Below are 26,152 nucleotides of genomic sequence, written 5' to 3'. Positions count from 1 at the left end.
GTTTGATACTGCTTTTTTTGTGACTGTATGAGTACACGTTGCACATGTCACGTCTCATAAAGACCACACCACACCACCACGCGCGCAATAGGTATGACGCAGGATGGATGGTCTAAGTATACAATTTGTTCACATACTCACACGCTTTGGTTTGTATGTTTCCGTTTGCTTTTTCCTTTTTCTACAGAGTTACTCACAGTGGTACTATACCAAGAGGGAAATATTGATATTTTTTTGTAAAAATCACAACCCCTCCCCCGTTCTAGAGACAGAATCTCCTTCCTTGACACTAGGTGTGAGGAGGCGAGTCCATAGGTAATAACCCCCTTTGGTCCTGAAGAATGCTACGTACCCTTCGGGGACACATTAGCAGAAACATGTCGACCGCATTTCATACGGTTATGGGAGAATAACATCCCATATCACCGTTCACTTAGTTTTTAACCACCATAAATTTACCACTTGAATAAACATAGTATATGGACTAATGTAATGGTTTTTAAGTCACTTATAATTCCCCCCAAACGGCCATCACTTAGATTTAGAAGTGCATCCCTGTCTCCAGGTGTATGCCCGCCCGCGATCAAACCAAGTTTTTAGAGGGCGAGGACAGCAGATGATGAAGCATGACACCGGGCGGTGTGTGAGGCCAGTCCGTAACTTTTTATGAGATGCCCCCACTGGCGCTGGATCTCGTTAGAACTCTGTAGATAACTGTAGGAATTTAATCGAGGGGCAGCCCATTTTTGTGTATTCAAACATGCCAAGCAAACACCAGCATCTAACCGAGAGAGGAACACATCTAAACTGTACATTCCTGAAGGTCACTGCTTCCTTGCCCTTGGTAACCACTGCAGGGTTCGCGAATCTAAGGTGCATACACACACACTTCTGGACACAACTTAAAATAAATATGCACAAACACATAGTAGAATTATCAAAGCGGCCAGAGATGCCTGGTAGCCACAAATCGTACAGCGGCGCATCCATCGCAGGGACAAGCACAGACAGCAGCGAGCTGCACAGGAGCAAGGGGGGACGGTGAGTGAGACAGAAAGAGCGAGAGGGAAATAACGAAAAAAGTGGGGGGGTGGGGGGAGAGAGATGGGTGGATATTAAGAGGGCGCCGCTATACACAGATATACGGGGAGAAAAAAACGAGCGAGTGAGGGGGAAGGAAGGTGGAAGATGGTGAGGTCCAGGGAGAGGAAGAGAGAGCGTGAAAGATAACGCAGAAATAAAGGGAGAGAGGTTGAGAGGGGGGGAGAACAAAAAAGGGGTAATGCAAGAAATACGTATCGCGAATATATATTAATCACAATCAAAAAGGTTACGTGCGTGTGTTTTTTCATGGCGATGTCACTCCTATGAAACATTTTTCACAATTAGCAGAAGTTCAACCAGTCCCATCAAATACTAATTTCATCAAAAAGGCTTTGATTTATTTCTTATCATCTAATTATCTATATGATAATGTATACAAACATGTTGGTCAGCTTCGTTACTGCCTTTCGTTTAACCAACATTCTCTCCAGGAAATGAGAGTGTCTGCTCAGTGCCCAATATATTACATAAGCTTTGCAGAAAGCAGGTGAAAGCCACTTACGTAAACAAACAAATGTGCGTCTCAAAACAGCAGAACACAGCTTCACTGAAACCTGCCTTCTGAACAAGAAATGGAACACTTGACAAGTCATTCCCAACAGCAGCTAAACAGCGGAGTGCATTATTTAATCTGCTCAGTTAAATGGATACTATCTTGTTTTGAAACATCTATTTTCATGCTAAAGCACCAAAACAAGCATTTAATATGAAAGATGCAACACGGGACACGTATCATGGTGTAACAAAGTCATTTTGGGGATCTGGTGGAATGGATGTGAACCGCGTACAGTGACGTAGTGCTAGTGATGGCCGTGAAAGTGATTGCGATCAAGCGCGGCGAGTGATGCGCTTAATGAGCATGACGAGGAAAGCCATATGGCGCCTCTGCTCGTAAGCGTGCGCCTGCGCACATGCACGCAAGCTGTAGGCCAGCCATGGTAGCATTTTTTGAAACCCTTACTAAAAGCCTCGCCAGACCAGCGCATGCGCTGGGTCAGGCGAGACCTAAAAATGACTAGTACCTGCCATCCAAGTAATTCTTATAGCTTTGAGGGCCCAAAATAGTCTGAATTCCCACATTTGTAGGAGTGTAATGGCTAGCAGTTGTGTTGGTACTCTCATTGGCAGCGCTGGCAAGTGCAATGGGTGGTGCAAGCTGCAGTGACCTCCTGACGAGGGCCTGGCGCTTATTCATCTATTTTTAGCAATTAAACACTGCCTCTCCCCCAGTCTACATCTTACGTTACCAATCCCCGCGACTCAGCCAAGGAGGCTCTGAGTGGGCCACATATGCCACGGGGCCTTGATGTAGTTGGTTGCAATTAGGCATATGACTCTGCCATTTCACCACTATATGCTGCGTCCTTCAACCAACTGGAAGCTGTAGGTGGTGTACCCCTCATGCCAGCTTGCATCAGAGTGCGTTTAGCTACCAGGGTTACTACTGCAGTATGTCACCTCACCGGCTTGGGGATAGGCTTTTTAGACCCCACCAATAACAGTTTGGGAATGCAACCTAATTGGATTTCTGTGACTTCACCAATCTCTTGTGTTATCTTCCGTCAGAAAGCGTTAATGAGGAGGGAGGTATTCCCATGCTAAGTGAAAAATTGTCGCTGGGTCCCCTCTACATCTCTCACACCCTGAGGGCCTAGCGTGATCAAATGTGTGTACCGACTGTGCCTTACAGTACAGGTGATTCAAAAATGGAAAATGGAAAAGTTTGTGCCTTTATTAATGAAGACAGTTTTGGTCTGTGTAAAACAAAATGTCCACAAGTTGTCCTCGAGTGCTTTGCCCAGATTTGTCTCCTCGTGTAAGCGTTCAGTATTTTGGTTTAAAGGACATGATTTGGTATACATGTAGTAGAGGAGCGACACCTAATTCTGGAGTTTTCATTGTGTATGAGTGGTGTAAATTATTTAGGTTTGTCGGGAAAATAAGGCCATTGAGCGGCCAGAGTTCATCTCAGATGAAAGTGTGAAAATATGTCGAGAGCTGTAGCATTTTTATCTAGTTTAAACTTCTCTAGAAACATGCATTTTCCATTGGGCTATAGTTAGCTAACCCAGGAGAGGCCTGCCCTCCAGCCTGACAAACACTGCTTTGTGCAGGGAGGAGGGGATTCTCGGATTGGGAATTGGAAGCAACAGAGAGTATACCTGAGCATGGCCTACTTGACTAGCTGCAGCTCTGACAGAATAACACGTACATCTGTTTGCATGAGTTGATTGGGTCTTGGAAGTCTAGCTACGAGGACGGTATCCAGGGAGCCTGACTCCACTTGATTACACTCAATTGACAGGTGTGGGGCACCACGTTTGGTATCGCACCAATAAGTGGCATCGTGAAATGTGCTGCATAGTATTACATCTCCAGATCAGGAATTTAGAATCTGCACTTATCATAACGGAGGACAAGGGTGTCCCATTTTAACCAAGGATTTCTCCCAGCCCAGATCAGTCTAGTCAGCTGCAAGTGAAGATTTTGAAAGAAGGTTTTATTGAGGATTATTGGCATATTTATGAAGAGGTATAACAACCTTGGAAGCACTATTGTTTTAAGTATGGATACTCTACCCACAAGTGGGAGTCGGAGGGTGATCCAGCTGTCAAGCTGAGGGCCTGTCCATAGCAGGGCTATATGTATCCTGCAGCACTGTGGGTTTGTCTCTGTTATTAAGGATCCACCTGGCACACTTTTATCACGTGCTGAGAGCAGGTGGTAAAAGTGTGAATTAATCCCAACGGAATAGGGAATGCCATGCATAATACCACCATGTAAATCTGACGCCTCACAGTAATTCCCCATTTCATGGGGTTTAACTCATAATTGTTCAGGTGGGATGTTACTGCCCAGTGCTGGAGTTACTGATGCGGAGTTTGTACCCGCCCCATTATATTGCAACTTGTAATTGGGGCTACGGTGGGCTATTTAAAGTGCCTGGGGATTGATCAACAAGAATAAAAGTTCTAGTTATCACATCCTACATCTACAAATACACAAGACGGTAATTAATCACACTTTAACTTTGACTAAAAGACAAGAATGCAAGATTCCATCATAACTTTCATGTATAGATTTTCAATATGTTTAGTGGGTGCCCTCAGGCACTGTTCGCAGGGCTGGAAGCAATTTTGTGAAGAATTTGAGCAGAAATGATGGGTTGTGGATTTTTGTGTTCAGAGATGGAGCATTCTTACATGAGGGATAGCCCAGGTGTCAGGCGCCTGACTTATGGGTAGACTGAGAGATAGTTCAGCATGGAAGCCTCAACATATAATTTATGTCTAACTACAAGCACACCTCTCTCACCTAAAGCAAACACCTCTATGATCAGTTTCTCAGAGTGCATTCTAAGATGTAGAATTGCCTTTAACATCATTTGCCTTGTACGTTTTTTCTCCAAGATGGTGTCTATGCAGAGGCAGTACACCAGTACTCCGTTTGTTTAGGCTTGGCATTGCTGTGTCCTGCCTCTTCAAACTAGTGTAGTTTGACAGAAAAATGCCCCTGAAACCATATTCTGCTACCAGGCTATGCCTGGGTCTGTATAAAGCAGCTTAACTTTGATATTGGGTATAATACGTTACCAACGCAAAAGCATTGACAGTAAAAACACTACTTTGTGCACAACTTGTTTCAGTGTTACAATGAAAAATAGGTAACCATGTTGTCTGCCTTTTTCATTTCTTGTGGCCATTCAAGATTGTCCCTTTCTCTACACAGGCCAGGCTAGTTGCTGTAATTAGTATAGACATTTAGGGACAACCATTATAGAGAACATGGCCATCCTTTGCAAATTAATTTTGGAGAATTTTGCAACAGCTACTGCATTTCATAATACACATTTTCCCTGCAGAATTTAAAAATAACATTGATATTTTAATAGATGTCACACTCCATGTGCTCTGGCTTCAGAACAAAATTGAAAACATTGTTGCTGTTATTATGACATAGGCTATTAAGTGCCACTATGTATGTTTCAGTTGGAGTGACCTCTTTGCCCATCAGCCACTCTTTCTATGTTTTCTGGAGCTTGAACGAATAGGTGTTCTTTGTTTGCTATACCGCTATTTGTGGCAAAGTTTTTTCAAGGTAACTACTCTTTTTGTCAGCTCTTTTAGGCCTGACAGCATCCACCATGGATGTAACTCAGTCATCTCATGAGAACTGCTCTATGTGAGGTGCTGCAACAACTATTTAGTTTTATTTAGAATAGCGCAGATTCTTGGCCGAGTACATAGGCGATAATATTGGCAACTGATTGGCACTCACTTATTCAGTCTCAGGAGAAGTGGAAGAGGCATTGGGCATCAAATCTGAGACTTGTCATCACACATCAAGTTAACCCACCAAGCTCGATTTTCTGAGACCTGTAGATGTGTGCGACCTCAAACAAGCATTTTGTAATGTCATGATGAGCAGACTGAAAATATACCTTTGATCAGTAGTCAGACAGCAAAGTCTTTTGGAAGATGAAAATACTTCATGAGCTAATCATTTCACAGAAGGAATTTTTTTGAGAAATGGCAAAAAGGTTCGTCTTGGAATAACTGCAAAAACTGGTTCTAACGTGCTTTGGATTGAAAACTACGGAAGCTGCTTTCCGTTTGCCTCGCTCATTCCTCTTTTGAAGATCTCGGTCTCCAAAAATTAGGTTTAGTTGCGCCCTTGCTTATCAACATAGAATCTCTACTAAGGTTCCATGTTGTATCATAAGTTTACCTTACACTGCGGTGTTCAATCAGATGCACAAGAGAAACCCAACAGGACACTTTACTTTAGGCGCTTTACTCTGACTAGCCAGACTAGGACTTTCACTTTGTATGCATCCAGACCTACGAACTCATACCCAGCTTTTTCCTTTGATCCCAAACAAATATCGTCTGTTTGTACACAGTCTGCCGCATTTCACTTCCCATTTAGAGTAAAGTCTGCAGCAGAATCGCATCTTCTTCCGGGTAGAAGGAGGCGGGACTTCCCCATGTCAAACAACTGTGAGCGTGTAGTGGTTTATCTGAACGGATGGGCGGAGCTTGGTTTGATGTGGGCGGAGCTCCCCATAGGCTGTCGCCGGGGGGCGGAGCCAGCGCTCCGAGAGAGTACAGAGCGGCCTGGAGAGCCTGCCGGATGCGGACCTGGTGGCTCGGTGAGAGGGGCACCGGGTACCGAGGGAAATCACCGATGGGGTTGTAACGGGGTGGCGCAAGGCAGCCGGATAGGTTATGGGAATGACCGCATAGAGCGCAGATAGGAGGGGGTGGTGGCGGTGTGGGGATTTTACTTGCATGAGGCCGGGGGTCGTGCTCAATGGGGGCCGTTGTGGGTCACAGTGCCTGCACAACGGTTTAATGTGAAAACGGGCAATGGAGCCTTTGTGTGGGGTGTCCACGCTGTTCGTACTCCCTTGTCACCCCCGGAGTCTAGTCTGTGTGATCTTCAGCGTCTGGTTTTGTTTCCTCTGCAGACTTGACCTCACTTCCTGTCCGGGGGGGTTCCTGCACGCATACTTGTTCTGTCCAGCATGTCTGTAGGTTGTGGGGATCTTTTTTCCTGCACACACAACGCCCTGTTCAATATGTCTGATGATTATGGGATTTGTCTGCACACAGTACGTTTGTTACAGACGCCTCGGGTTGTGGGTACCTATTACACTATACTATAAGCTGTATGTATGGGGAAAGTGAGGAGATATGTCCTTAAGTCTATGCCATGTTCCGTATGTCTGCGAGTTGTGGGGCAGTTTTCTGCACAGACAACACCCTGTTCTGTGTGCCTGGGGATTGTGGATTTTTTCATACAGCCAAAGGCTCCTGCTACAAAGGCGAGTGTCTTTCATCCACAGTGTGTCATGTTTCAGATGTCTTGAACCCGTGAGAGTCCTTTTGAGCACAGACAATGCCTTGTCATATATGAAGATCGTGGGGGCTTTTCCTGCGGATATATGACCATGCTACAGTTGGAGGGGCCCTTTCTCCATATTATGCAGCCCGGGGGCTTGTCGTGCACACAGTGCCCTGTATAGGAGTGTTTTTCCTCCGTATAATAGTTCCTTGTCCTTATATGTTGGGCACCGGGCTCAAAGTGTGTAAATTAAAGTTTTGCTGCCGATGTAAATAGTGCCTTTTTCCACGAGTGATTTTTAGGGCGCGAAGGAGATTTTTCCTACAGATGTATTTTCTTGTCCACATACGTCATGTGTTTTGAGTGAACCGGGGGTTTGTTCACAGACACAGACTTTGCTGTGTTACACGAATTTAAAAGGACGGATCTTACCTTGCCTACACAGTGTTATGTCGCAGATGTGGAAGGAGGCTTTTTTTCTTCGTATTGTGACTGACCTGTCCGATATGTTGGAAGGCTAGAGAATAGCTTTTCCTGTCACCACCTTTGAATGCAGTGGGTTGACGTTTTCAGCTCATGCAGTGCTCAGTGAACGTTCTCAGTATGCTCGCACACTCATTGGTACAATATATTTCATACCCTGACTTTATAGACGTCGAAGCAGGGTACACACGTTGTAACATCAACAGTTTTATGTACACTGTCTTTCTAGTCTGTTGGTTGTGATATTGTGTTTTCTAGGCCTTTGGTGTTTTTAATTTAAAAGTGGAAAACTGTGTTTTTTGATCTTTCAGTTGTTTCTGGTATTCCCTCAAGGAAGAGGCAGTTTTGCCACTTCCGTTCTTATCAGGAAGTTCTTATTTTCCGCACAGGATATGGCCGTTAAGTGTCTACAAATATGTATATCCTTTCCTAGGGCATAAGAGTGTCTATATATTTATGTGGTGGCAATTATAAAGTGCGAACTTGGTAGGAAGCTGTAAACGAAACCAGGGCTAGAGACTTTTTTTCTCTCTGAACACACAGTTGGCAGATTTCGGGCTCCGTCTTGTCATCTGCTACAATTATTTCCATTTTGTGGTCCATCATCCTGTATTGGGTAACCATTTGACCGTGGTTTCGTTGGTGGTCATGGTTTGTTATTCTCATGCAAGTGTTCTTCTTTCTAGGGCCTGTGTTTTGTTAATTGGAGGTACTATTTCATGTGTGCTGTTTCCCATGTTGTGCACTATTTTAACCATTTGCATAGCTCTCAATATGTCATATTGTCTAACATCTTTTTCACAGGAGAGAGTGAGAGAAGCAGCACAGTTGCAATCGCCCTATTACTATACTATCACTAGAGGCAACTGTTGTTTTACTGTTTTTCCAAAAGGTATACAGTTATCTATGATCAGTTTATTACCGAGTGATCCTTTAAACAACTGGTATGTCCTGTAACCACTAATATGATGGAATATCCAAAGATATTGGAGAAGATGCCTCACTCACTGAATAGTGACATGCTTCATCATAGGCGTCTTTCCACACCCAGGTAAGATGGTACTACCTGGGCGAACTCAACCAAAGATGTTCTGGTAGTTCTTATATAAAGTTACACTGGTTAAGCAGGGAACCAGATAGGTGATATATAAAAATACATCCAGGTATACCCAAACTCTGTATTTTATTCCTAGGGTACCTGTGGTATGGGATAAAAACCATGAATTCAATGGTTTTAAAAAAAAAAAAATTGTTTCTAATATACCCTCTCTATACTGCCAACATGTTTCGGCCCTCGGTAAGAGCCCTACCGGGTCTGGGGCCTTCTTCAGGGCTAGAATATCTACTCTTGAAAGTCCCTGCCTACTGTTAAGCAATAATTATGTGCATAACACAAATGAGGCCTATTGCACTCACCTAGGTTTCTTATTTTATCCAGTAGTTTTTCTAAAAGACAAAAAGAAACCGGGATATACAGAAACTTGGTCAGTGTTTCAGGATCTAAACGTAATATGGTGAACATGTATTCATCACTTTGTGATATTTCAAGTGCCCCAAAGCGGGGTGATTTTTAGGTAGTTAATAATATTGTGAGATTGCACAACACCACCAGTGCTCCTACCTCACTTATTTCGTTTTCTGCTAAAAATTTCCGTGAATACGTTATGTGAGATTAACATCATACAGGGTAAGGTGTAGTGCTCGCTGTTCTCTCCCCTTGATGTCACATACATTTTCTCATTCTTTCTAACATCTGTATCAGTCTTTCGCTGATCATGCGCCATGGTGTAATCACTCGTGTTCCAAAAAGAGCCTGCACCCATAGTGATGATCTCAATCTCATGTCATGCAAGAGTGGGTGTCTGTTAGCATTTTTATTGAAAGAGCTAATCTCACCTACTGTATGATGCTACTAAGCACCATGCGAGTCTCGTGTGTTATGGTGCCGTCTTGTAGTCGCACACTAAAGGCAAGGAAAATAGAGCCCTCCTTGTTATAATATGTTTGTTTTCACATATTTAATTATTCATCAGGACGCTATCGGGTTTGATTTGTTGCATCACAAATGGGTAACTTCTACTGTTTAGAAAACCCAACAAGGTTTAGTTCCTTTGTATCGCAAAACAGGGCGTCTAATCTAAATGTTGTTTGCGTTGCGAATATCATTACCCAAGCTTATTTACTGACATTCTTTATTTGTAATTTCTTTCACCCGTTCTTGATTTTTTTGAAACCCATGTAAAAGAAGGTTTTAAATAGTAAGCATGTCGCGGTTAGTACCAGCGCTGTATTTTAAAACAACTTGCGTTTCACAAAGACCCGTACAAAATGTACATCTTTTCTTTTATCATTGTTAAGAACCGGGAGACTCTACTTTTATAACTTGTAGCTTGTTCTCTTGCGTTTCTACATGCCATGATTCTCATGTGCCCCGATTTGTATTCTTTTAACAAAGGGCATGTTCTCTGTCAAGCCAAGCTTATAGTGTTATATCTGTGGTGTTTACTCATCCCGTGCGTAGCCACACAAACCAAATTCACAGTCATAGACGTGGCACCATGACACACCCCTTTAATTCGTCTCACACATATAACTTACTTTGTCAAAGATTGAGCACCGTTTTGCTACCTATTAGCTGGTTCCCCTTCCAGAGAGTCATGTGCGCGTGCTATATTAAAGAGAAAGTTAGCATAGCTGTAAAGATTGCTCTCCTGCCATGACCTGCATATGTGTGTTTTTTTGGTACATAAACATTGTGTGGACTGCTGTAAATCACTGGTTCTGAAGCTTCCCACCGGGACTAAAACCTACTTCCTAAGCTGCTAAGTTACTGGTTGGGGATAGCAAGCCACATTTGCTGTTCTTTATTGTTACTCATTAGAGAGAGAATTACTGGGTGATTGTTGCCGAGATGTAAAGGATCAAACCGAAACGTTGTTTCCTTGCAAAAAACAAAAACGCATTGGCATAGCCAATAGGTCTCGCTTTTGGGACCTTCTAAGTATTTAGTTATGCAGCACAATATCCTTGGTGCAACCACATCAACTGTTGCGTGGCTAAACACTTATAAGGTCCCAAAGGCGAGACCTATTGGCTATGCCAATACTTGGTGTGGTTGTGTGGGTCCGGTTGTGGGTGTGTGTGTATGGGTGTGGTTTTGTGTATGGGTGTGGTTGTGTGTATGGGTGTGGTTTTGTGTATGGGTGTGGTTTTGTGTGGGTGTGGTGGTGTGGGTTTGTGTGCGGTTGTGGTGTGTGCGGGTGTGGTTGTGTGTGGTTGTGGGAGTGTGTGGGTGCGGGAGTGTGTGCTTGTGTGTTTGTTTGCAGTTGTGTGGGGGTGTGTGTGGTTGTGTGTGTTTGGATGTGGTTGTGGTTATGGTTATGTGTGTGACAGTAATACTAAAAGCATCTAAAAAAATAAAGGAACACAAACATCGAGTTTGTGGAAAGAGAAAGCACGTTGTAAGTCAAACGGGCGCAGCAAAGCATTAACACAACAACAAAACAAACAAGATCACTTAGCGAAGACTGAGTGCTGATAATGGATACACACAGCCCATCATCTTTAGAGTTTGATTGCAGCCAATGTGCACTCAAACCTGCCCCCTCCTTGTGAGTTGCACCCCATATTTCATGAGTTGTAACTGCTGCACCCACCATAGCGCTTTGAGATCTAAAGCGCTACATAGGTCTAATTGATTAACCAGTTGCCAAAATTATGTGCTTTTAAAGAGAATGTGCCAAAAGTTTCCAGCTTCCTCATCATGTCCTCATGAAAGCGCCAACGAAAGGACTCCCTGAATGGTGCAACGGACATGAAGCAGCCGCTGCGATCAGAAATAAACACTGTGAACGTTGTCCAGTTTCACAGTAACATTTCCTCAATGTTCTTTAACCCCTTGAGTGCCCTGCCCTTTCCCCCTCCTGTGCCGGCCCTTTCATTAGCGGGCGGGGTCCATGACGAGACTATCTCGTCATGGGCACAGAAGGGGTTAAGTCACAAAACAGTAATACTAAAAGCATCTCAAAATAAAGGAACACAAACATCGAGTTTGTGGAAAGAGAAAGCACATTGTAAGTCAAACGGGCACAGCAAAGCATTAACACAACAACATGTTCTTTGATGATTGATGTTCTTTGAACGAGAACATCAAAGGGGCGCTGCGAAAGTGATCGCGGGCGCTTAATGAGCATGATGAGGTTTGCCAGCCTCTGCTCCTAAGCCCGCGCACATGCATTGTAGCTCTAGGCTGGCCATGGTAGCATTTTTTGAGCCCTCACAAAAAGTCTCGCCAGACCAGCGCATGCACTGGATCAGGCGAGACCTAAAAAAGTTCATTTTAAAGACACCCAAAGCAACATTTACGATGGTATAGAAAGTTGTGGCAATTTTTTGTGCGACCCATGATGCGCTAGGACACTTTTCAATATCATATAGATCAAAATGCTTACACTTTTGCATGAACCAAATGTAATCTGCATATATAAAATGATAGTGTTAGACATGTCTAATAAGATCACCCTTCTCTAACAAATAAACTGTTCTCTGCCATTTGCTGGGTTTCACACTTTCCCTTTTCATAGTGCAAGGTAGGAGAGCTGCTTAGCTGTGATCTCAGATAACCATAAAAGGGAGAAAATGCATTTTTAAGTATATGGCGAGTGCTCCAAAGGCAAACTTTTTTTGACTTTGAAAAATTAAACACTGCATGGTGCATTGCAATTGTGTAAAGGCCTTTGTCACTACATTCACTTTTCTGTTAAGCTTCTGATTGTATATCATAGAAAAAAGGCACTTCTTTGCATAGCTGCACAGTTTTTTATGAGCAGAGTTGCCTTCATTGCCAGTCATCTACGCAAGGACACTGCACGCAACTGCACTCCAACAACACCAACAGAAGCATAACACCACCTCAGCATCACTCAGCCCAAGCGCAGCACCACCTCAGAACCAGCGCAGACCACCTCCACACCAGCACACCACCTCAACACCAGCGCAGCACCTCCGCACTACCTCAGCATCAGTGCAGCATCACCGCCTCAGCACCGCACCAGCACAGCATCACTGTGTGCCACCACAGCATCACTTTGCACCACATTAGCACCAGCGCAGCATTACCCAAGCATCACTCTGTGCCACCACCTAAGCACAACACTACCTCCGCATCAGTGCACCATCTCCTGTGCAGCACCATCGCAGCCCCAACACAGCATCAGCACAGCGCCACCTTATCCCCAACACAGCACCAACGCATCACCAGCACAGCATCACTCGAATATCACCAAAGCATCACTCAGCACCACCCCCTCAGCACCACCACCATAGCATCACACACCTCCACCTCAGTATCACTCGGCACCACCTCAGTATCACTCATTACCACTTCAGCACCAGTGCAGCACCACCCCAGCATCAGCATAGCATCAATGCAGCACCAACTCAGCCCCACCACAGAATTAGCACAGCACCAACTCGGCACCAGCGCAGCACCACTTCAGCAACTCATCACCAATGCAGCACCACTTCAGCATTAGCACAGCAGCACCAGTGCAGTATCACCTTAGCACCAGCGCAGCACCAGCTCTGCATTACTAAGCACCACTTGAACAACAGCACAACACCACCGAAGTATTACTCAGCACCACCTTAGCATCACTCAGCACCACCACAGTGTCACTCAGCAGCACCTCAGCAGCACTCAGCAGCACCTCAGCATCACTCAGCACCACCTGAGCACCGCATCAGCACCATCTTAGCATCAGCACAGTACCAATTCCTCATCAGTGCACCACCAATAGCGCAGCACCAACTCAGCATCAGCGCAGAATTACCTCAGCTGCAGTGCAGCACCATCTCATTATCAGCACAGTACCATCTCAGCATTAGCGCAGCACCACCTCTATATCATTGCACCACCACCACCAGCGCAGCCCCACCTCCACACATGTGCAGCCCCACCTCAGCAGCAATTCAGAACCAACATAGCACCACTTCAGCACCAGTGCAGTATCACCTTAGCACCAGCGCAGCACCAGCTCTGCATTACTAAGCACCACTTGAACAGCACAACACCACCAAAGTATTACTCAGCAGCACCACAGTGTCACTCAGCAGCACCTCAGCATCACTCGGCACCACTTGAGCACCACCTGAGCACCGCATCAGCACCATCTTAGCATCAGCACAGTACCAATTCCTCATCAGTGCACCACCAACAGCGCAGCACCAACTCAGCATCAGCGAAGAATTACCTCAGCTGCAGTGCAGCACCATCTCATTATCAGCACAGTACCATCTCAGCATTAGCGCAGCACTACCTCTACATCATTGCACCACCACCAGCGCAGCCCCACCTCCACACATGTGCAGCCCCACCTCAGCAGCAATTCAGAACCAACGTAGCACCACTTCAGCATCAGTGCAGCACCACCTCAGCACAGAACCAACTCAGCATCACTTAGCACCACCTGAGCACCAGTTCAGCTCCACCACCTCAGCATGAGTCATCACCCTAGAATCACTCAGCAACTCAGTACCACCTAAGTATCATTCAGCATCCCCTAAGCATCACCTCCGAACCAGCACACCACCACTTCAGCGTCATTCAGGATCACCTGTCACCACTACCTCCGCATCACTCCGCGCCACCTCCGTCTGCACTCGGGATCTGGCATCTGTTGATTCTCCCCGAGTGTCACTCCACTGCTCCTATTGTAATTGAGGTACTATTTCCCAACCTCCACCCTCAGCTGTTTATGTCCCCCTCCCCCATAACAAAAAAAAGCGATAACAAATTAGCTTTAGAACAGGCAGGGAAAAGTTGCCGGCATTGCATGGGCAAAAAAACTAGAACACACTTTTTGTGTTAATTCTGTTTTTATTAGGGTTGTTCAGTTGTACATAAAGTTTTCTTGGTTATATATAGGGTAACAAAAATGGTTGTAACACTTTTTTTATTATAACTTTTCAACATGCTGCACAACATTCACAATGCTCTACAACACAGCTTAAAGACATTAACAAAGTCAATAGCTCTGTTTAAACACTTATAAGGTCCCAAAAGCGAGACCTATTGGCTATGCCAATGCTTGTTATGCATTCTGATGATGTCAAGATGGAATTATGTGGGTTGAGCTGAGAGAGGCCCCAGACAGTTGTTTATGACCAGCAATTCTAAGAGGGATTCGTTCTCTGTGTATCAAAATAAACCTGTTCAATCCTTCTCTAACATTCCGAGTGTGTGGGGGGCGGGTCACCGCAGAATAGTCAACAACCCTATGTGCGATAAGCGTATTCACAGTTTGTAGTAATTAAAGTTTGAGCACAAGTCAGTCCTAAAGGGCTCTCTTTGGTCAATTGACACTTTTCTCCTTGAATAAGCCCTTATTAGTAGTCAAAGTGTCTCCTCGGAGATCACACAATAGAATGGACGCTGGTGGCAGTTCAGAATCACATGGTAGCTACACAGTTAGGAAGTATCGTCTTCTCACGAAAGTTCTGTTGTGTACAACTGGACGCTCAGTAAGGTTAAGCAATGGATGTCAGAAGTGAACCTAAAATGGACGCTTATATATTACCATCAGAAGTAAAACAGCAACGTAAAAATATCCGTTTTGGTTTCCCTAACACCAGAGGTGTGGCTCGGCTGCTGACAAAGCGGGTTCCGTGGTGTTGCTTCTGTAAATAAAGTCAGTGACAAAATGAGTGCCTACTGGCGATTCTTAAACCATTATCATCATACACAAAACACAGGTTTTTCTGAGCTGACCTTGCATGCTTTTCTAGTCTCTGTGGACAGACTGTCTGAGGGGGAGCCTTACAAATATTGAAATGTTGAAGTGCTGGTTGGTGACAGTGCCGCATGAGGTGGCAAAGGAGTCTGCCTGCGCAATTTTTTTATGGCAATGAAATGTACAAAATTTCGCCCATTTATTCTCAAGGAGATTACCGCAAGCGGAAATTGTTTTGTGAGAGACATTTTCTTTAAGGCCAGCCTCCTTGGTTTCTCGCAATACTTCTGAATGGGTGCATGGCGTGCGTTGTGTTCTTTCTTCGCAGAGGGTATGAAAAGCGAATTTCAGAAATTCCACACTGCCCTAGGAGTCCCTTAAAAACAGCCATGAAATATATAATCTGAATTTAATATGACAGGGGACGGCGGACTCCAGCCTCTTGTTGGTTTTGTCCTGCTCTAATCTATATTATTACACATCGCGATGTGACAAGCAGTCTACGTGGCAGAATGGAGTTTATTAGGAAACTACATAAAGCTGTACAAATCAAAGAAAGCGTTGTGAGCCTTGCGCTTGGATTACAATTGTATTCAAACTCCAGTGAAGATATGTACGTGCTCGTATATTTGTAAAACAGTAAAAACAATCAGTCCTCACAACTCTGTAGTCGTACACAGAACTCACGGCTTGGCAGCAGTCTGCCCTCCTCGGAACTGACACTTGTTCGCTGCAGCCGGCACAAGCTGTCGGAAACATGATCAGGTAGTACACGCCTCCTAAAGATAAGAAATTGCTTCACGACAGCCGAAAGGCAGACAATCCAGTCCGGATGGGCCGGACTAAAAGGAGAAAGGACGGAAACCAAAAAGCCTCCGTTTCAATCAGAGGCCACCGTTTTACATAAACGATGACGCCAGCCAATGAAAATGAGGGGCGGGACTTCAAGTCCCCTTCTGAAATCTCATCCACAATATGTCTCGCAGAGCGAGCAGCGCATGCGTGCTACAACGCTAGGCAAGACCTACAAACTCCCATGAGGATTCCTCATTTCCCCGCTACTTTTTAACATCTACTTGCTCCCAGTATTACACCATGGGTAGACTCTTCAGATCATGTACAGTGGCTGCCATTATTCAGTGAGGGAATTAGTTGTAACTGTATATAAATTCTAAGTGAATTAATAATCAGTTGTGTTAGACATAACCAAAGGGTTTGAGATTGAAGTGCAGACCATGTATTCTGTTGTTTGCGGGAATTAACACATATATTTATGCTTTAATTATCGCGAGATACGAGTGGTAGGGCTTGGTAAGGGAACACTGCCTTTTGGTCCATGCTGGTGAAATTCTTGGCTCACACAGTGCTTTTGAGTCAGTTTAGATAAACTGGTCAGAATGAGAATGACCCTGAGCTCTGGTGAATCTCAGTGAAAGGATTCAACGATGGAAAACAATCTACAGCAGGGTTGTGCACAGGACAATGTCAGCATTGTGAGCAGGTGTTGACAAATTGTAGTGATCCAGCCGAGTTGTAATGGGTAAGGAGCTATGACACTGTGGTTGGGCGAACTGAGAGAGATGTTTGGATGCAGTTCAGTCTCGAGCCTTGCATGGCTTTTGCTCACGCAAATCAGTCCATTTCGAGCCAGGAAAACATATGCAGAGACTGTGTGCCCAGTAAACTGAATCTTCAGCTGCTGAGTTTCTTGTACTCCAGAAAAACAAAATGTATGCCAATAAAAGGTTTTACAGCCCAAACCCTGCCCTTCCTTCATTTTGTAAGGGGTGTGTGGTGAAGATTTTCCTGTAGTCCTGCACATACCTAATACATGTGTTTTAGAGAATGGAAGGAGAGAGAGGGATCCTGCATGCGCCACATGCTGCCTTTTTGCACAGGGTTTTTGCTTGGGTGCAAGGCTCCTCATGCACACCCGCTGTGCCTTGTCCTGGGTGTTGCATTCTGGGATGGAGGGGATTCAGGCATAACTGCCTTGTCAGATATGCAGGTTTTTTTAACTGGGTGTTGGTTTTCCCAACACATACACCAACAACTACATATACAAGATACACATCTAACAAGTGCTGCCTAAGTAGACCCTTACAAATTCTCTTGAACAGTGGTCTTCACACTTCTTAATACTATGTATATTAGGTGCACTGGGGTCCCCTAAAATGACAAACCTATATTCTCACCTTTATCCCATAAAATCTTGAATACAGCAAGCGAGCTGAAGACTTTCATTGAGTTTTAAGGGCACACCCTCCAGCAAATAAAAACAAAACTGATGTGCACTGTTTTTTTATAAATTCACCAGAGTAAACATATGTATTTTAAAGCATATGTTTTTTCTTATTTTTTTCCGCACTATTATACCCAGCTTGCAGTTGATCCTATGTCATATGTAGCACTACGAGCTAACCATGTCTTTTTTAGCATAAAATCACTTTACATGCTGGGTTTTATGATCCCCTACATATATTGTTAAATGTGAAGCTACAAGTCTCAAAATGGCCTGTGAACTTGAGACATGACATGGTTCCACTTGGCATATATGGGCATTTTTAGCATTTCAAATATTGCAGTTCTGTTCAGTGAACCTTTTTAGAAAGCATGCCCAAAGGCATGATTGCCAGTATGCAGGGGGCAGACACTTCACCATAATGTTGTTCATTAATTGATCCTTTAACTGAATTGATGAGATGAGGACTTGAGGCTAATATGACACACATGGCAAAAGTTACTGATTGCCTATTAGCCTGTTAGTGTTCTTTCACAGCATCACAACAATGAGTGATGCTTGTCTATATTCTCCAAAGACAAAGATCATCTTTATCATAACCCTGCACCTCACCCACACACCCCACCTTCACAACCAGTCGCACCCCCCACCCCCCTGGGCGTACCCCACTGTTTGAAGACCACTGAATTAGAAGATACCGTTTCCCCTAGTAGAGGCTGTTTGTTTCAGATCTCCCAGCAATTTAAAAGTTCATGTTTTATGCAGAATCTCATTTTTGATTAGATGCTTGGGCTTAATTTGCTGCCATTTCAGCGGTTTCTGTCAGCACAGCATATCTTCTCAGTTTTACATGCAAAGGCATGCTTGTCTTTTTTGTTTTTAGTTTATTATGTTTCAGACTTATGCATTGACAAGTTAAGCATTTATCAAAGCAGCACCCTGCTCTAGTCAGCCTTCCCCAGAAACCCATGATAGTATCAATTGATATGTTCTACCTCAGTGATAGGATGCATAGCCCATTTCTTGCCATATCTGTGCTAGACTTGCTTTCTTTGCACGTGTTTTGAGGGTAGATAAGTATCTCAAATGTCTTTGTATTGTATTGTATTGTATGCAGTATTTAAAATGCGCAACTATCACCCAGCGGGTATCTTGGAAGTGGAAGAGGTGTGGCGCCACGGTCAGAGGGACTGACTCCGGAATCTGGGGATCACGGTTCAATCCCCTGCGCCAACTTAGCCCAGCACTATGTGACTCTGGGCAATAGCTTGCTTAATCTTCCTGATGGCCCCCAGCACCAAGAGACCCTTACGGGTGAATGTTTGCGCTTTACAAATGTGGATTATTATTATTGGCGCTATGATACGTGAGTCATCGATCAGTAGAAGGTACCAGAATGGATTTACCAGAAGGCCCTCCGGACAGTCCGGTTCTAGGAAACAGCAATGTTTTGACCTTTTTCTTTAACTGCAAAAGATCCTGAGACTGTCTGATTTCCAAAGGGAGGTTATTCCAGAGTCTGGCAGCGGCCGAGCTAAACGCCCTGCCTCCTGACTTAGCTTTGCGAATTTTAGGAGCTCTCACCAGGCAGGCTGTGGAGGGGCGAAGACACCATGATGGAGTATACCATACAAAGGTCTCCTGAAGAGGTATGGGTCCAAAACCATGAAGGGCCTTGAAGACCAAGCAGAGAGACTTAAACTGAACCCTCTGCATTATTGGTACCCAATGAAGTTCTGCAAGGGCCAAGGAGCCTGATGAGTGCCATGGTTTCATCAGTGCCAGTTTGGCTGCCAAGGTTTGGACTCTTTGAAGACGATCAACTAAGAATTTTGGGGCCTCCAGTAGTAGGGCGTTACAATAATCCAGCCTGCTGAGGATGACACTTCCAACAACCAACGCTCTGGCCCTCTTTGGCAACAGCGGGAGGATCTTCCTCAAAGCTCTGATCAGGGAAACCCAAACCCCCACTAACTTATTTACGTGTATTTCCAAGGTTAGATTAGCATCCATCATAACTCCCAAATTACGCACTGCTTTAGCTGGGACCAAGGTAGAAACAGCTGAGGAAGGCCAAAGATTGTCAGGAAATAGGGGAGGGACTTTCCCCACCACACAGTATAAAACTTCAGTCTTATCTGAGTTGAATTGAAGTGAGTTGGCTCTTAGCCAATGAGCAGTTTCTTGCTTGCAGTCGTGAAAAATCGCCAGAGGAGTTGACTGATTCCCCTCTAGGGAGAAAAAGAGTTGAGTGCCATCGGCGTAATTCACCAATTTCACACCATGTGCCTTTATGATTTCAATCAAGGGTCTCATATAAATGTTGAAGAGAATAAAGCTTATCGCAGATCCCTGAGGAACACCATGGTGGATATCGGAAAATGTTGATTGAAACGGCGGGAGAGAAACCGCCTTACACCTGTTGGATAGATAGGAACGGAACCATTCTAATGCCGTCCCCAACACCCCAACCTCTTCTAACCTGGTCAGCAAGATGTCATGGTTGACCGTGTCAAAAGAGGCAGATAGGTCAAGCAAAATGAGAATGCCAGATTGTCCCCTGTCTGCTCGCATTCGAAGATCATCTAACACGGTCACCAGAGCAGTCTCAGTTCCATGGCCAGGCCGAAAACCAAACTGAGCATCATCAAGCCTGGAGTTGGATTCCAGGAATTGAGATAAAGTTTTGCCTACCAGATGTTCGATGATTTTGATCGGATATGGTAAGAGGGAAATTGGTCTATAGTTGCCAGCGCAAGTCAGGTCGAGTGTCGCTTTTTTTAAGAGTGGAGTGACCACAGCCCGTTTCTAGCATGCTGGTACTAGTCCAGAAGTTAGGGAGCTATTGTAAATCTGTCGCAGAATGGGAAAGAGCTCAGAGCCCAATTCCTTCCAGATTTTGGGTGGGAGAGGATCTAAAGGGGAACCTGATGACACACCCAAGGCAATTCTGTTAAAAATCTCCTCCGGGGGTGGCTCGAAATGGTTCAGGGAGGTCAGAAGGTCTGACTCTACCCCGTTTACCTTTCCTCTATCTCGTGGCACATTAGTTTCCATGGTGAGGCCATCTTTCCTGGAAATGTTATTCACCTTCAAACCATCAATGATGTTTCATATTTTCTCCATAAAGAAGGTCGCTAAGCTGTCATACAAAACTTGGGTTGGCTGGCTTTTGGATTGTGTACATTCAGGAACAGCCATATCCTTCACTATTTTCAAAATTGTTCTGGAGTGTTTTTTAGAATTTAAAATGGTGTTAGCAAAATATTCTGATTTTGCTAAATCAATTCCCTTCCTGTAATCCATTATTGCAGCCTTCCATAAAGATTTATCCTCATCCGAGTAAATCTTCCTCCATTTCCTCTCCGCCTGTCGGCAGATCAATTTTAAGGATTTAAGGTGATCATTATACCAGCAGGCTGACGGCCTGCCGGTCTTCTTATAATTCTTTATGGGAGCAATCTGGTCAAGCCTAGTATTAATCTGGTCACGGAAATCAATATAGTTATCCTCCACTGACCCACCACTATTGAAATCCTTACCAAAGGAGAATACCGAGGATCAGATAGTCTTATTTTTTAAGTTTTTACGTTTTTTGTATGTGTGTCGGTTCGGCTTAAGTGGCCTTGGTTTTCCCTTTTCCCACTCCACACTATTTACCGAATTGGTCGTCTGGGTTTCTAGTTCGATTTATGCATTTCAGTCTCGGTTTCAGCCTTCAGTCGCTCATTCAGTCTTTTGGTGAGAACTTTCCTGTTTTTTTAGGCGAGTATTTTTTTTTCCTGTAGTGCGGTGTAGTGTCCAGTAGGTCTGAGTGCATATTGTATCCTTTCAAATGTTTAGTTCCTGTTAAATGTTTACTTTTGTCGTCATCTCTTCAGTGCCACTTGGGGCAATCTTCTGCACAGGTACTTTGAGCTTGAGGCCGGAAGTGCTTTGTTTTTTCTATTTTCAGAAATGGTGCCCTTATTCGCTGAGCATTATGTTGCAGATTGATGCTGTCAAATGTGTTTAATCGATGGTGACTCTTAGAGGTAGCACTAATGCTCGCAGGAAAGGGAGAGTTATAGTGGTCACGTGTCCGTTGTGATACTGTTGTGCTGCAAGTTGTTTTGTATCTTGCATCGTTTCCCCATTTCTTCACCCTGGTTCTCCTAGGCAAACTAATTGTGCATTTGTGGAATGATCAGACCGAGGGTGTCCTTCATAGAGGCAGCATTGGACTGGTTTGAATAAGTGTGTAGTGTTGTTTATAAGGTGATTTCTTTTCATGTGGTGCTGTTGTGAAGGTGTGTTATGGATTGTATGATTCCCTAGCCTAATCCGTGAGAGTAGTTGGTTTATGACGAACATCCTCACCAGAGGGATGTTCTGCGTGTGCCAGGGTGAGTCACAAAATAGTTGGCAGGTTACTACTCTACTAGAATAGGACTGATTACCCGACTGATTACCCTACTGTCCCCACACCTCCCAGGAGTCCAAACATGTATTTTAAATTCCCAGTGGCCCTCACAATATTATGTCTAAATAAGAAGGAATCTCTTCTGACCGTAAGGGAGGAACAACAAGTTGGAAACAGAGGTTGTAATCAAAGTGAATAACAAACACGTTTTTGCACTTAATCACAATCCTTAATTTTGTATGACTGCATCAATAACGTCTAGCCTACTTGTAATAAATTTGGATTAAATGGACTCTATCCACTTTTACTCTCTTTGTAGTTTCTTATTGTATATTTAAGGAAAACTTAGAATCTAAAGGGACCTGGGGTATATCATTGTTACAGAAATCAGTGATCTCTAAACTTATGAATATGTTAATTATTTAATATATGCTTAATGGCAATTATTTAGAACGGATTTGTTAAAAAGATATATTCATTATAATTATCAAGTAATCAAGACTCTCTTTAAATAGGAAATACTCTTCACAATGCCACGTGATGTGCCCAGCAGAAAAACTAGATGGGGACCAGGCTCGGGTGAGCTAGTCAAGGATGAAAGAGCACATTTGGCTGAATGGGTCAAAGGGTTCAAACATTAAATTCAAGTGGCATTCCAGAGCTTAAAAGGCAGGTTTTTGTGAGGATTAGTACCTGTGTCCACAATATTGCCAGGTTGTATTACTCAAGGGTTAATAATTATGGAGCTAAGAAGGCAGGTATGTGAGGTGTAAAGCCTGTGGCCACAATGCAAGTGATTTCCTATTGAGCATATATCCCAATGGCGGTTTCAAATAAGCATTTCCAAAGCCAATATCTGTGGTCTTGGCAAAAATGTAATTTTTTGTTGTTGTTTAAATTGGCAAATGTGAATGCCCCAGCATCTCAGGTACACCATTCCTCGCACTGAAATGTACTAAGTTCCAAGTCATTGTGCACACATGTGAAAGGATGAACTGGACCAACCCACTCTCTCATGCTGTATGATAGAGTGGGCAGAAGCAACATGTGAATGACACTTGAACAGACATATGAAGAGGGGTGACTGAAAGCCACTGTATCAATGTATACACATTATGGTTTTCTTTTTTGGAAAACATGAGGCTGGCCAGACAGATGAAGCTGTCACTAGGTCAAACCTAAAGAGAAGGCCGTAATAAACTAATTGTGTCTGATACTAATTAAGGGGCTGTGACAAATGCAAAAGTAAGAAGTTGTTTTCTTGCGGCAAAATCACCCCACCCATAACATCCTTCTGTGTAATCAAAATGTAGCTATTTTAAAAAGAACATAATTCTTCTCTGAATATTAAAACATTAATTTCCAGTTGTAGTTTGTTTACGTGGCTGTTAAGCAATAAGCACATTCTTGTATTACAAATATTTTTGTCAAATGTACGGAAGACAAGAGTATTTGCAACATTTTGGCTGATTATGCTGTAGAAATGCCTTCCTCTGGATTCAGTTGATTCCTTCTAGATCCAGATATTTCAATCATTCTCTTCAACATTTTTGTGGCTCACTTGTGCTTCCTTATTAAGAAGTGGATGACGTAACATGCAATCTCATCAGGGAGTGTCCTGGGACACATTCTCTACTTTGGTATCGTATGGTGTCAGGATATGGTGAATATGCATATCCCTTTACATTGGCTTGATTCTCCGTTTGTAATAGGCCGAATATAAGGGACTGATGTACCATGTTAGTGATATAAATAATTGTGTGACTCCTACATAGAGCTTCATTGCGATGTCTGACGTAAAGCCTGCGACCAGTGGTCGGAGGCTTTCCGCCTGCCATGGTAAGTTTACAATCTGACTGTCATATTGGGATGACCGCGGTCAGAGGTAAACCTGCAGGGGGATTCGGACAGACTCAAGGAGCCTGTTGGACAGACCGCATAATCCCTTAATGACGGAGGCTCAGCCATTCCATGTCGGCCTTTCCAACGTGGAATGGCTGCCGGAAAGTGACATTGGGGACCCCAAGTAGGGTCCCTTTTCTCCTTTACCCCCCCCCCCCCCCCCCGCAATTGAGCCTGGGGGCACCTATGGTGCCTCCCTAAACATCCCTGCACCATGTGGCAGGCACCACATGCAGCAGGAATGGTTCAAAACCTCCATTTCTCAATGGAAGCTTGGCTTTTTCGCCCGCCACACAAGCTTCCATTGAGAAATGGAAGTTTGCGACTGCACCATGGGCGGTTGCATCAAAATACTGCTGTTGGGCAGTTCCTTTCCGTGAGTGTCGTCTGCCTGACATCGTAATAAGGCCTATAGTTGAGGCATGTCCTGTACAATTACTTATTCACACATCTTATTTATTTCACTAGAAGCACATATTTCATGAAAAATCACTTAACGTTTGTGGCTCTTTCACACCTATGTCACTGCTTGCGGTACCTGCTGTCTCTTTTCACTATTTGTTATTGATTTTAGTGAGGTGGAAGCCTCCTTCCCCTTTAACTTTAATTTATGACTTTCATTTTCTGGTCTGGAGGCAGCTTTATCTGTCTCGCCGGCCTCATATAACCAATAAATAAATGGAAAAAAAATCTATAGATACCTAGAGGGGCTTTGAGTCCGCCCCCTTCATCCATTGGTCTGCTCGGCTGTTGTTCACATTTTCTTTCCTCTCTTCATAGCATACACCATGTGGCAAAGAGGGTCCGCCCATTTCAGCTGTTGACTTTTGCACTGTAAGTGACGGTATTTTGCATGATGACGTATGCACATCCATCTAAACTAAAGTGCACTTCAGTGCCATGCCTAGCGGGTGAAAACTTTACTTTGCCAGTGCGTTTTTCTTTTCTTTCTTTATCCCTTTTGCATTTTCTGTGATCATCATTTTGTGTTGAAGTGGTCTTCAGGTTACAAAAATTCAAAGGCAATATTACAGTTCATTTGTGCCAACAAAGATAATATTTTGCTGCGTTTTCCACTAAAACGGAGATTGTTTCTATACCTCTTTTAAGTACACCTGCTAGCTTAGAAACTCCCTTACTGTTCTGTTAAATTTTTATTCTTTGGTTTACTTATTTTACGTCTATATTGCAAGCAGTTAGCCATCATCTGTAAGCAGCATATTTTCTTTTTCTTAGTTTGGCATATTCTTTCAATAAAAAATAACAATTTCACCATTTGCTAAGTGCAGACCTATTGAATTTGCCAAACTTGCTTTTAGTGGGAGCTGAGATGTCAGTGAAAGAGTTTGTCACAGGTGTAGCAAAGTGCAAGCACGAGCTTGTCAAAAAGCCCATATTTAAGGCCTGGTTTGATATTACATTTCTCTGCAGACCTATTACTACCAATCCTGTGAAATATAGATAAAGTGTGTTATAGCTCTGCCAAAGGAGTATTTCTCCCTCGTGCTGTTTGGCGTATCATTCCACCTCCTATGGAGTGCTTGCAATGCAGAAGGGACTGATTTGCATCTCTATACTGAATTATCACACATTAAATTCTTTATTGCATGAATACATTCTATACAGCAATTGCTTTTGGCTCTTTCACTAAATGAGGCTTTAAAAAAACTAAGGGTTGAAAATGCAAGCTAGACCCATTGGCCACGCCAATGCTTACTCTATATTAGCACAGCAGGTCTCTTGCTGCCTTAAGTCCATCATCAAGGTTTTTATTTCATGTTCTCTGCTGGGAGATGGGTGGTGGTGGTGGGGTTGTAACTTTTTGCCTAACAGCCACCCTAGAGCTGTCTTTGTAACGCTTCCGTTTCCTGAATGGCATGTACTGTCCCTGAACTAGTATTCATTTGAACCAAGGCCGTCCTAGTTTCTTTTTTCATTATCTCTTTTTAGTTGAGACAAATCTGTCCCCTTTACTAACTTGTTTCTGTTGCTCTGAAATCCTTTCGCTCTGCGTCATTCTGTCTGATATATTTCTGCACGCAGCCACTTTGAGTCCTGTCCCTGTGACCACTCATGCCCCCCTGTTTCTCATGTCCCAGTAAGTAGTCTGGGGGACCCCAGTTTCCACGATATTCTGGTACCCGCTCCTCTAGGGTTGAGTGCCTGTGTCCCATGGCTGCAGTGTATGAGACAGACTGGATGGGTGTACCGAGAGCCCGATGGGCGTATATGGGGTATCCAGGGATCATATCGGGGCATTGCTTTGCTGTCTGTAATGACTGCGAGGTAGCTGTCACGTGCAGTGCACATGTAGGATAGCTCTGCAGTCCCAGCCACTCGAGTGTTTAGTGTATTGCTGATGTCTCGGGCCCTGTCCCACTGCTGCCTTGTCTTGCCTGCCCTGGGACTGCAGGGGCAGGTGACCCTCACCGCTCAGGGCTG

The 26,152-nt window shown here is 44.0% G+C and overlaps 1 protein-coding gene across 2 annotated transcripts in view; it reads left to right on the top strand.

Moving 5' to 3' along the window:
* NCKAP5L (NCK associated protein 5 like) overlaps positions 1-26,152 on the top strand; it is a 248,218-nt gene that overhangs the window by 122,446 nt on the left and 99,620 nt on the right. Inside the window, exon 1 of one of the 2 annotated variants that reach the window (XM_085600385.1) lies at positions 6,149-6,256. The exons of the other annotated variant lie outside the window; for it this stretch is intronic. Within the exon in view, the coding sequence (XP_085456511.1) occupies positions 6,152-6,256 (105 nt within the window). The 5' untranslated portion in view covers positions 6,149-6,151. Of the gene's footprint in view, positions 1-6,148; positions 6,257-26,152 lie in introns of those variants that run through there. 2 annotated transcript variants of the gene reach the window in all.

This window comes from Triturus cristatus, chromosome 4_2 (assembly GCF_964204655.1).
Source record: "Triturus cristatus chromosome 4_2, aTriCri1.1, whole genome shotgun sequence".
In the NCBI taxonomy this organism is placed as follows: Eukaryota; Metazoa; Chordata; class Amphibia; order Caudata; family Salamandridae; genus Triturus; species Triturus cristatus.
This window is presented reverse-complemented; position numbering and strand designations above follow the sequence as displayed.